Source organism: Camelina sativa, chromosome 12 (assembly GCF_000633955.1).
Source record: "Camelina sativa cultivar DH55 chromosome 12, Cs, whole genome shotgun sequence".
Lineage (NCBI taxonomy): Eukaryota > Viridiplantae > Streptophyta > Magnoliopsida > Brassicales > Brassicaceae > Camelina > Camelina sativa.
In genome coordinates, this window is record NC_025696.1 from 25,307,821 (window position 1) to 25,320,125 (window position 12,305).

At 33.8% G+C, this 12,305-nt stretch overlaps 2 protein-coding genes across 2 annotated transcripts; both read left to right on the forward strand.

Moving 5' to 3' along the window:
* On the forward strand, nucleotides 3,759-7,834 carry LOC104732593 (cationic amino acid transporter 3, mitochondrial). Its single transcript, XM_010452153.2, has 15 exons — nucleotides 3,759-3,933; nucleotides 4,228-4,429; nucleotides 4,513-4,597; nucleotides 4,977-5,117; nucleotides 5,214-5,332; nucleotides 5,414-5,510; nucleotides 5,592-5,764; nucleotides 5,860-5,926; nucleotides 6,107-6,265; nucleotides 6,342-6,419; nucleotides 6,559-6,721; nucleotides 6,822-6,930; nucleotides 7,041-7,153; nucleotides 7,270-7,345; nucleotides 7,434-7,834. The coding sequence occupies exons 1-15, from the start codon at nucleotides 3,759-3,761 to the stop codon at nucleotides 7,588-7,590; spliced, it is 1,914 nt and encodes a 637-aa protein (XP_010450455.1). The 3' UTR covers nucleotides 7,591-7,834.
* On the forward strand, nucleotides 9,304-11,388 carry LOC104733830. The gene is made up of 4 exons (XM_010453375.1): nucleotides 9,304-10,198; nucleotides 10,295-10,444; nucleotides 10,544-11,091; nucleotides 11,344-11,388. The coding sequence occupies exons 1-4, from the start codon at nucleotides 9,304-9,306 to the stop codon at nucleotides 11,386-11,388; spliced, it is 1,638 nt and encodes a 545-aa protein (XP_010451677.1).

Below are 12,305 nucleotides of genomic sequence, written 5' to 3' on the forward strand. Positions count from 1 at the left end.
AAAAAAAAAAAAAAAAAAAAAATTGTCTGTCATAGGCTCAGAGCAGTTGCGTCATTTCTCTAACCGACTTAAAAAATATTGGTAAAATTTTAAGGTATCGTCAATCGGTCAATGTTGTTATCGTTATCTTGATGTTAATACAAAATATAAAATATATATGTTCTTGATGACCGGCCACAAAAGTCAAATTCCTGACGGGTTAGCAAGAAGGATAACGGATCAATTACATTAAACATTCAAAGCCAATTAGCCAGTTGCGAAAGCTAATATTTGCTGGTTTGGTAGTCATCATCATGTTAACGTCTAATTTTTTTTTTCTCAAGTGAAGATTTTATTGATATAAAACATTACACATAACAACCGAGCAAAAGCCCACAAAAACATACAGCGGTTTACAGAGACTAATAAAGAAAGTCCATTTGGCCCAACATTGCATCATTCAGAGAAGAAGATTGGATCGAATTAAAATATCTCAAGACACATGTCAACAACAGAGACACGTGTAACTTGAGGAGACTAAAAGTTTTCCGTTGTCATCCTTCGCCGATGAAGCCATCGATTCCGCCGGAGAATGAAACTAACGTCGAGTGAAGATCGAAGATAGAATCTTTTATATTTTGCCGACAACTGCAAAACAGAAATGAAGATCTAATACGGATCCATAAATCTCAAAAGAGAATAAGAACTCTGATTAATCCACCTCTGTTGACTAAAAACCAATCGAAGAAGCTTAAACATAAAAGACATAGCTAAAGGCAGTAGTAATAAGCTGAGGAAAGAGCTTTGGATCTTCAACTGAAATTGCAAATCGCCTAATCCTTATCCGTAAACCTCAAACCCAAAGGATAGGTTGGAGTTAGACCTTTTTGAGCAGAGATGCCACTGAATCGCTATCACCAACACACATATCCAATGAGATTTTAACTAAAAACAATCAACGGTATAAACAAAACCGTGATAAAAAAACCAAAAGGAAAAGCAAACCGAACATCCGGAGAAGAGAGAAGGCAAAAACAGAAAAAAAAACCGAACTACGTCGGGTTGAAACCTAAAGCTAGCCATCACCGCTGTATGAGCCGAGGATGCTAGACAAGAGCCGACCATGCACTGCTATGAAAGCCAATCTCTGTCGGACAAAAGCCGGATACCACACCGGACGGCAAGCCAAACACCGCCGTTAAGGAAATCGGACGATGTTGGAAACGGAAGCAGCAGCCACCACTGTTAGAGAAACCATATAATGCTGAAAGAAAATCCAGAAATAATCAATAAATCTGGACGGCAAACAGACAGGAAAAACTTTCTCTCTCTTTGAAAGATTTTTAGAGAGAGAAAAGAGAGAGAAGCTCAGAGAGGGTTCTTTAGTTAGGTCTGTGTGTTGTTCCTTATGTTAACGTCTAATTAGCTGAACGTATTTTTTAACGCTTCCAATAGTGACATGGAGGATGGGGACGGGGCAGGTAGATGCGTTTTGCATGGTACATGGCGGTTTCTTTTTCTTCTTCTATAAATTTATTGTATGAATGTAAAGCTATATATATATATATATATTTTGTCATTGTAAAAAAAAAATATATATATCCTACTATATTAATTGAGAAGTACAAATATGAAACTAACTTTATAATGTGTAAAAAATTACATTCAATTGTCATTAGACTAAATTAATTAAGCTTAATTAACTAATTTAAATAAATATAATTAAATAAAAAATAAAAAATACTTACATATTAAATATTAAAAAATCTAAAAAAAATTAAAAAAATATTTTCTCTCTAATAAATTATGAACGAAATTACTAATTATTTTTTTTTTTAAATATATAAACCAATCAGAATTTTAAAAACTAAGATTTTATATCCAAGTATACAATATAATTATTTTTAATAACTAAATTCGAAGATTTTGTTAAGATTTCAAATTCTCCTATCATTTTTATTTTATTTTATTTACAAACTGTTTAGAAGTTTCATATAATACTTATAATTAATAAAATACATATTTTTCTGCATATGTTGTGATTTGAATTTTTTTAAACAAAGATATATTACTCAATGTATGAAAATGTGTGTTTTAATTTCCACATTGGCGGGTTGGTAAAACTAAATTTATATAGATGATAAATTAATAATTTTTATTTACTCACAATTATAATATTAAAATTACTATTTTATATTTCACAAAATATGATGCAAGTACAACAAATAAACAATATAAAACTGTAATAATACATCAAAAATTAAATACTATAATATTCTAAAATAATTAGTATTCAAATAGACTAATAGATTTACATAACAATTAAAAATAAATATTATCTCAAACAAAATAATTTTTATTATTATATTATAATTTTTTTTAAAATGTTGACCCGTGCTTTAAGTACGGGATATATCCTAATATTTTGTTAAAAGATATATGTAAAGCTATATATATTCAAACAAAATACTATGTTACATAGAATGCTTCGCCCTATAGAGTTTTGAATTTAAAACGGGAGAAAATTTGTTTGTTTCTAGGTTCGAATCCACCTAGCAACACATTTATATCTTTTAACGAAAAAAAAAAACTAAGGGAGAGAACTTAAAAAACAGATTAATTAGAACCAAGTGGTTGAGAACTTGAGATCGAAACCAGATGCGGACGCCTTCCTCAAGTTTTTTCAAACCAAACTGGTTGAAGGATGAAATACGATTTAGCTTTTTAATCTATTAGGCCATCTCCATTAGTAATAATAGAGGTTGGATGTCTTTAATAAAAAAAAAAGTAATAAACTAAGAAATTAAACACGTTTGTCTATGTATATTAGGAGCATCCAGTGGAAGAAGATTCGTTTGTTTGTTGGTATCTCAAAAAAACAAATTTATTGTTTTATTATAAATTATAATTATATTTTAATTAATGTTTATTAAATAGATCAATGATTAATTGACACATGACTATTTTGTTTGATACATACGATTCGAGTGACGTTTTTCTCCTTTCTCTCATGCTTTATTATTATTATTATTATTATTATTATAATAATGTTGAGCTGATAAATGTGCTCTAAACATTTTTTCTTTTAGACATTTATATTAAATTAATTTTTAAAAAGAAGAATATTTAAGGAAAAATCATAAAGAAAATATGACTTATTTAATATTTACCAGAAAAAGAAAATAAAATTTTTCAGTTGTCATAAATATAAGCCACGTTTTTTGTTTTCTTGAGATTTTTCCCCTATTATCTATTCATAATCTCATAATTATTTCAGTTATTAACTTTGAAAGCGAAATTTTATGTACTAAGAAACTACTTTTAACTTTTATAAAGTCAACAAAATTAATTTAACGATTTTAATATCATTTAGTACCATGTTTAAGTTTAACTATACTGCTAATTTATGTACCATCCAAATTTTTAACTGTCTTCCCTTTTATTTTACCAGCAAGAGACAGAAAAATAAAATTTGTAGAAATCAGAATATATCAAACGGATAGGGAAGGCTAGTAGCACACATACGACAACTAGTCAATTCTTAAAAAATCCCAAATACAGATTCAGAATTATTTTATGGCTGAAACTAGTTCAGATGTAATTAATACTGACTCCGACATTTTTATGTCAATTTTTAAGCAAATAAAGACGTACGGTACTTGTAGTTTGTATTTGTCCAAAAGAAAAAAGAAAAAAAGACGTACTTATAAAATGATGTCTATCTAAAGAATATTTCTCTATCAAATAATACTTTCCCAAGTGTTGTTTTGTGTGTGTTAATGGGTTTTATGGTGGATACGCAAAATGAAGGTGGTGGTGGTGACCATTCATGGGGTTTCTTAAGAAATTTAGTAAGAAGGAAACAAGTCGACTCTTCAAATGGCACATCATCCAAGACTCATCATCACCACCAGCTCGCCAAAGCTTTGACCTTCCCTCACTTGATTGCAATTGGTATCTTATTTTCTTCAACTGAACGCTCGTAGTAATGATGTTTTATGGAATCTGGGTTTCTTAGATAGTCGATGAGTTTTCTTATCATGTAATCTGATTTGTAAATGGTTTTCAAAGATTGAAGCTTTTTGTGTGCTGACTTTGTAATAATCCTCTGTTTCTGTTAGTTTTTTGGAGGATGATTCCATCTGTTTACTTATATATGTATCTTTAAGGATTAATTGTTGGGTTTGTGTTTGTTTTGGCTTTGTTCTTCACTGAACCTTAAGAGTTTGGTTTTCACAATTTTTTTAGGTGTTGGATCAACGATTGGAGCAGGGGTTTATATACTTGTGGGAACAGTGGCTAGAGAGCATTCAGGACCTGCTCTTGCTTTTTCCTTCCTTATAGCTGGAATATCCGCTGCCCTTTCAGCGTTTTGCTATGCGGAACTCTCTAGTCGTTTACCTTCAGCTGGGAGTGCTTATCATTATTCTTACATTTGCATTGGTGAAGGGTAACATTTTTACTTGCTTATTTAGTTATGTAGCGGTTTCTTGGGCTTTTATTCGTTTGGTTATGAAATTCTTGTTATTGTAGTGTTGCGTGGTTGATTGGCTGGGCCCTGATTCTGGAATACACTATTGGTGGTTCAACCGTTGCTCGTGGCATATCTCCCAATCTGGTTTTTATACTTTCACTGATTGATATCTCTTCTTCCTTGCATTTCTTAGTGATGGAGTGGTGTTATATTGTTTCGTTGAATTGAAGTTTAATAGTGTTGCAATGCATGCTGATCCCTTCTTTTCTTAGAGCTATTACTTTTGGTTGGCATTGATTTCCATACAGGCATACAAAGCTCTATATGATCATTCTCTTTTCATTCTTATGTTGTTCGAGCTAGGAATCATAAGCCAATGACCTCATTTTATCAAGGATTCTTGTGATATCTGGAATGATATTTATAGCTATAGATAACAATACAGGGAATCTTTTACTTCTTACATGAACGTTTGGAAATTGTTTCGCTATCATGTGAATGACATTCTAATATAACATGATAGGCAATGATTTTTGGTGGTGAAGATTGTCTGCCTACCATATTAGCTCGTCATCAAATCCCAGGCCTCGATATTGTTGTTGACCCATGTGCTGCTGTACTAGTGTTCATTGTAACAGGCCTCCTGTGCACTGGAGTGAAGGAGGTATATAGTTTATTTATATTCCAATTACGTCGTTTGGAGAGACTCAACTCTGCTGAGCTGTTTTGGTTTCTAAAGTAAAATATATCTTCTTTGCAGAGCACATTTGCTCAGGGAATTGTAACAACAGCAAATGTCTTTGTTATGCTATTTGTCATAATAGCTGGAAGTTATCTGTGTTTCAAGACGGGTTGGGTTGGTTATGAACTTCCAACAGGGTAAATTGAGCATTCCTTATGCTACCACCATCATGTTGTCAGAGGGAAGTTATATGATATATATTGTTTTCGTTTCTTTAGGTATTTTCCATATGGTGTTGATGGAATGCTTACTGGATCTGCTACTGTTTTCTTTGCTTACATTGGGTTTGACTCAGTTGCAAGTATGGCAGAGGAGGTTCGTATCATATAATGTTGCAGTATCATATATTGAAGGATGCATTGGTTTATATACTTAACATTACTGTTTCATATGCAGGTGAAAAATCCCCAGCGGGATTTACCGCTCGGTATTGGTCTTTCACTTCTGCTTTGTTGTTTGCTATACATGATGGTCTCTGTTGTTATTGTTGGTTTAGTGCCGTATTATGCTATGGACCCTGACACTCCAATATCCTCCGCATTTGCTAGTCATGGAATTCAATGGGCTGCGTAAGTCCATGAATTGGTTAAGATGCAATACTGTTCATTCACAGCACTTGTTTAGAGTTTGGTTTTTTTTTTTTCCCTGCCTTTTTCTCTTATAGGTATTTGATAACTTTAGGTGCTGTCATGGCTCTCTGTTCTGCTTTAATGGGTTCCATTCTCCCTCAGGTAAACTAGAAACATAATTCAAGTGTTTAGATCTTTTGATTTGTTCATTTACCAATGAGATGTTTAAAGAAAATGTAGATGTTGTGTGGATTTCTTTTGTACCATACTTTTTGTTAAGTAATTGTTGCTTGAAACGGTGAAAGAACAACTGATTCATTAAAGAGCTTATTCGTTTTTCAGCCGCGGATTCTGATGGCAATGGCTAGGGATGGTCTCTTGCCTTCATTTTTCTCAAATGTGAATCAACGCACACAGGTACCTGTTAATGGAACCATAACAACTGGTTTGTGTGCAGCAGTCTTAGCTTTCTTTATGGATGTTTCGCAACTGGCAGGAATGGTAATTAACACATTATGATTCACCAAAATTACCACTTAGCCTGTAGCTAGAACTTGACAAGCTTTAGTTGGTGTAGGTGAGTGTCGGGACACTTGTTGCATTTACAATGGTTGCAGTATCAGTGTTGATAGTCAGATATGTTCCTCCAGATGAGGTAATAATATGATTGGAACCATAAACGTTTTCTTTATACCTCATTAAGGAGAGAAGTCTCTAACTATCTTCCAATGGGCAAACAAGGATCCCCAACTCCTTTACAAAGCTATGCACTAGACTTACAAATTTTTTATCAGGTACCCCTTCCCTCATCACTTCAAGAGAGGATTTGTTCTGTTCCCTTCCAATGTGATGAAGAGAACTCATCCAGTCACGTTGGGACTTCCATTAGACTTAAACAACCTTTACTTTGCCAAACTGATGCTTCAATTGTGGAGAAGCAAGAAGCTCAAGGAGGATGTAAGTTACTAATCATTTTTGCAAACTAGCTCTATATGTTTGCTCATCATCTCTGGTCTTGGATTAAGCAAAAGGTTCACATCTGTTGTTGATTCTGTAGGGGTTCCCAATAAAGAAAACAGAAGAAAACTCGCTGGTTGGAGCATTATGGTCACTTGTATTGGAAACTTCCTTTTAAGCTATGCAGCATCAAGCTTCCGCTTGCCAGGGTTTGTTCATCAACCGTTTATTTACTTGACCTTATGTCTTTTACTAGGGTTCAAAATTTTTGGGTCATTTTCTTCAATACTTAGTTCCATTTTATGCAAATTATCAACAGACTCCTCAGATATTCTCTATGTGGTGTTGGTGGATTGTTCCTTCTTGTGGGTTTGATTGTTCTGAGTTGCATAGATCAGGATGATGCTAGACACAGTTTTGGGCATTCTGGAGGTACTGATGTCTTTGATTTTCCTAAAACAAATTAGCCAAATGTTTTGTAGTAAGCATTTCATTTGGTTACAAACCAGAAAGTTTGAGTTGTAACTTATAACTCTTTCGTATTACAGGCTTCATTTGCCCGTTTGTTCCGCTATTGCCTATTGTATGCATTCTTATCAACATGTACCTCTTGGTAAACCTTGGGTGAGTTATGAATCATTACACCACATTTGTAAATTACTAACGGATGAGTTTACTGTAATAATACCATTTTGTCTTTCTAATGTTTTAGAGCTTCGACATGGGCTCGTGTATCGGTGTGGCTTTTCATCGGAGTGCTTGTTTACATTTTCTATGGGCGAAGAAACAGCTCTCTTGTGAATGCAGTTTATGTCCCCACTGCTCATGCCGAGGAGATTTGTCCCACTTCTAGACATTCTTTGGCTTAAATCTACATGAAATTGATGGTTTCATGTAGATTTAAGCCAAAGAATGTCATGTAGATCTGTAATATATGTTCAATAAAATCTGTAATATTTTTTTTTTTTTGAAATTGGATTATGAAGTCAGGTTGTAAATATATAAAAAAGTTCAAATGCCGCTGCTTATAGGCATTGTATATATATATATAAAATGTAAATTTGTTTTGTACTTTTGTTTAAAGCTTTATAAAAGTATCACTCATTTATCATCTATCTCAGTTATATTATATTCATACGATTCATGGTATCAAAATCTTTTTATTTTTGGTTTCTAAATTAGTATTAATTGATAGAGAGCGGAAGCTTAATAATGGACGAGAACACTAGATCTCCAGGAGAATTCGGATTCACGAACGTATCTTGCTTAGAACGTCGTAACTTGACGAAGAAGCAATAAGGATAGAGCCGAGATCGAGAACGATATCGACGTGGTTTTGCAGTCCTCCTTGCAGAGCTTGAACACAAGCTCTTAGGGTTGAGAGTCCTCCTCTCTAGGCTTTTGACAAAGTTCTCTTGAACTCTTTTATTCAATAATCTATTATCCTTAACAATAGCTCCTAAAATAAGAAGAATCATTAAACTAAACTCTAACACAATTAAGAAGTTAATCTGATAAGGTCCGAGTTTATAAGAAGGGAAAATTATAAATAAAGGTTTTTTTTCTAAAAATTTGGCCATCTACACTTTTTTTTGAAGATTGTCAATTGTGACGAAAATGCCCCTATTAATAGAAATAGTGAAGTTTTTAGGAGTTTGAACCAATAAACAAACAGAAAACCCATGTTAGTATACAACTGTGAAAACAAAAATTTGAAAAAAAAATGTTTTGGGTGTCAAAAATCAGTTTGTAAATTGCTGATTTCTGGTCTAAATTTTTTAGAATAGACTTTCTACGATTTTTTCTCTTTCTGAAATATTTAGATTGTTCATTCTACAGTTTGTACATGTTTAACGAAGTTTAGACGGAAAATTTGTTCTAAAAATTTCAGAACCTGAATTTTGTATGTTCTATGAAATTCAGAATATGTATTCTACGTTTTTCTTCATTCTACATCAATTCAGAATTCGTTTTCTATGTTTTATCCTATATACTAAAAGAAGTAGAAGATATATCATAGAAATTTTTAGAATTTGTAATCTGTAAACCTTAGAATACTCTAAAAGTAGAAAGAAAATAAATTAAATAAGGATAGTGAATATTTTAAATATTTTTTTAATATTCTTAATTTATGGTTAAGATTTCGTCATTATTGTTTAGATTTGTTCTAACACATTTTAGAATGCGTATTCTAAATTATTTAGAAGATAAACAAATTAAGAAAAATCGACATTATACCTTAACGTGATCGGTCACCATCTCTTCCACCTTCCACAAAAGCTTTCACTTACCTATTTATGATGCAAATCTATGTTACTTGTGGTGTATGGACACTGGATGCCAAGAAGGAGTGGAGATTTATTGATGATGAAGAAAAACGTGCTAGATTACTGACTTTGCAACCCACTACATCTCTTGAAGAGTTGAAGGTTATGGTTTCAGAAGACTATGAAATAGAGCAAAATATGTTTGATGTGGAATTCAGTTATCTACCCACAGAGGTTAAAGTTGATTGTCCTCCTGTTGTATTGACAAATGATAGAGGTATGAAAAATTTTCTTGCATATCTGAAAAAGATAAACATGATTCGGTTGTGTGTTACATTCAAAAGAGTAGTTGATGGTGATAGGAGTAAAGTCCAGTTCGATCTGAATAAGTTCCCAGTTGATAGTAGCGATGGTTGTAATGTGGAAGTTGATGTGGGAAAATCAGTAGGTATTATTTCAAGGAATTCACCTAAGCCGACTAATGATGTATTAGAAAAGCGTACTGATGCTAATCTTGGTGATACTGCTGGTTTAAAGTTGGAAGATTCAATGGTAAAAAATGGTGAATATTTCAGCAGTAAGGAAGCTTTACAGGCTACTATGGAAATGTATGCAATGAAATATAACTGCGACTATAGGATTACAAAATCTGATAAGAGATGGTGGTGTATACGCTGCATTGATAGTGCTTGTAATTGGCGTCTCCGGGCTGAGTGTTTACAAGCGTCTACATATTTCAAAATCAACAAGTTTGTGGGTAACCATACATGTGCCCCTTCAAAAAAAAACTCATTTTGTAGGACTCCATCTGCAAGAACAATTGGACATCTCATTAAGCAAAGCTATGAGGGCGTGAAGGAAGGTCCTAAACCGAATGATATAGTTAATATTATTCGTTCAAGGTACGGCTGCGAGCTAACATATCACCAAGCTTGGGAGTCTCGGGAGTATGCAGTTAACGAAGTTAGAGGAATTCCTGAGAAAAGTTATGCTAAGATTCCAAAATACTTGCACATGCTACAAGAAGCGAATCCTGGTACGTTCACGAATTATGAAATTGACTTTGATGGAAGATTTAAATATCTATTTATTTCTTTTGGTCAATCAACAAGAGGGTTCTACAAGTCAATGCGGAAAGTGATAGTAGTTGATGGTACATTTTTGAAGAATAAATACAAAGGGGTTCTCCTAGTTGCTACAGCTGTAGATGGTAACTCCAATTTGTATCCAATCGCATTTGGAATTGCTGATTCTGAGAATGATTGTTCATGGGAGTGGTTTTTTATGCAACTTAAGATGGTTATAGCTGATGAAGAAGGTTTATCATTTGTGTCAGATAGACATACATCGATTGCTAAATCAATTGGAAACATCTATCCATTGGCTAAACATGGTATTTGCATCCACCACTTGCTTAGCAATGTGATAACATATCATAAGGGAAGAGGTGTCACTGGTAAGGTTGCAAAAGCATCAAAAGCTTATAGAGTTGCTGAGTTTGAGAAAGAGTTTGGGCAAATTAACAATATTAGTCCTGCTATTGGAAGTTATCTAGAGGAAGCCGATGTGACAAAATGGGCTCGCTGTCATTTTCTGGGTTATAGGTATGATATTAACACCAACAATGCAGCTGAATCAATTAATGCTGCTTTGAGGACACCCAGAGAGTATCCAATAATTCCTTTGTTAGACAGCATCAGAGAAATGATGACACGCTGGTTTTATGAGAGTAGAGAGTTAAGTGCAAAGCATAAAGATCCTTTAACTGTTGAGGTGGAGAAAAAGATTTCAAGAAGAATAGAGAAAGGTAAATTCATGAACGGTTATTTGATGAGCAGATCGCAGATCCAGGTTAAAGGTAATGGAGTAGACTACATTGTTGACTTAGAAAGAAGGACTTGTTCATGTGGAAAGTTCAGCATCCAAAAACTCCCTTGTAGACATGCTATAAAAGGAGCTTTTGATATAGGCAAGGATCTATATCCTTATGCTGATGATGTGTATACCACTACTGCATGGAGATCGCAATATGAGGAAACTGTTAATCCAATAGGTGTTCCTGAAGAAGAATGGCGAGTCCCACAGTATGTTGAAGATGCAAAAGTTCGACCACCTGAAACAAGAAGACATCCAGGACGGCGAAGAAAAAGAAGATATGAATCCGCTGAAGACAAGATAAAATCATCACAAAACTCACAAGTGTCAAAGAGACATAAGTGTGCGCGGTGTGGCAAAGAAGGACATAACAGAACGACCTGTGATATAGTGATATAACAATGGTTTGTGCATCAACTTAAGATTCCTGTTTTTGAATTTTTGATTTCATTTATATTTACGGTACTCGTTATGTTTCAGGTAGCCTCTGGGTTGTGTTCACGACAGCTGCTTTGTGATGAATGATGGTGTTTGATGGTTTTTATTTTTGATTAATAGACTCATTTGTTTTCAAATTCGTTGATGGTGTTGATTTAAGATTAATATAATACTCATGTGTTTTGAAATTCCTTGATGGTGTTTTCTTTCAATCAAACTTTCATTAAAACCAGAGTACAAAAAACAAGACTAACAAAAAGAGTTAAGCATAACAACAAAATACATGAAGTTTGGACAAGTCTAGAGAAGTCTGGTGAAGTCTATAGACAAGTCTGGGGAAGTCTAGTGAAGTCTGCAGACAATTCTGGTGAAGTCTGGTGAAGTTTATGGACAAGTCTGGTGAAGTCTGGTGAAGTTAATGGACAAGTCTGGTGAAGTCTAGTAAAGTTTGTAGACAAGTATGGTTAAGTCTGGTAAAGTCCGGTGAAGTTTATGGACAAGTCTGGTGAAGTCTGGTGAAGTCTGGTGAAGTTAATGGACAAGTCTGGTGAAGTCTAGTGAAGTTTGTAGGCAAGTATGGTTAAGTTTGGTGAAGTTTATGGACAAGTCTGGTGAAGTCTGATGAAGTCTGGTGAAGTTAATGGACAAGTCTGGTGAAGTCTAGTGAAGTTTGTAGACAAGTATGGTTAAGTCTGGTGAAGTCTAGTGAAGTTTATGGACTGTGGATCCCTCAAAACATAACAGAGCACAAAGGACGTTTTCTACAATGTTAATTTGATTATTGAAGATCGAACTGTGGATCCCTCATTCACCAAAAGCACTCAAACTTTGAAACCTAAAGTACTGAAATCGGATATGTTTTTGTGTTGTTATGTTAACATTTAAATCATGTATGTTTTTGTGTTCTTATGCTTATGACCCTATGTTATTGAGTCTCATATTAGACAGTCCTAAAGCAACACCATCAAGGATTAATACTAATGAGTCTTATATTAGTCTAACAA

What these genes read in the sequence shown, in the direction of transcription:
- LOC104733830 (XM_010453375.1), top strand. Translation starts at nt 9,304, where the DNA reads ATGATTCGGTTGTGTGTTACATTCAAAAGAGTAGTTGATGGTGATAGG. An exon ending in TAAGGGAAGAGGTGTCACTG is followed by an intron (nt 10,445 to 10,543) that starts GTAAGGTTGCAA and finishes GAAGTTATCTAG; the next exon opens with AGGAAGCCGATGTGACAAAA. An exon ending in AGTATGTTGAAGATGCAAAA is followed by an intron (nt 11,092 to 11,343) that starts GTTCGACCACCT and finishes GTTATGTTTCAG; the next exon opens with GTAGCCTCTGGGTTGTGTTC.
- LOC104732593 (XM_010452153.2), top strand. Translation starts at nt 3,759, where the DNA reads ATGGGTTTTATGGTGGATACGCAAAATGAAGGTGGTGGTGGTGACCAT. An exon ending in GGTTATGAACTTCCAACAGG is followed by an intron (nt 5,333 to 5,413) that starts GTAAATTGAGCA and finishes TCGTTTCTTTAG; the next exon opens with GTATTTTCCATATGGTGTTG. An exon ending in CAGTTTTGGGCATTCTGGAG is followed by an intron (nt 7,154 to 7,269) that starts GTACTGATGTCT and finishes TTCGTATTACAG; the next exon opens with GCTTCATTTGCCCGTTTGTT.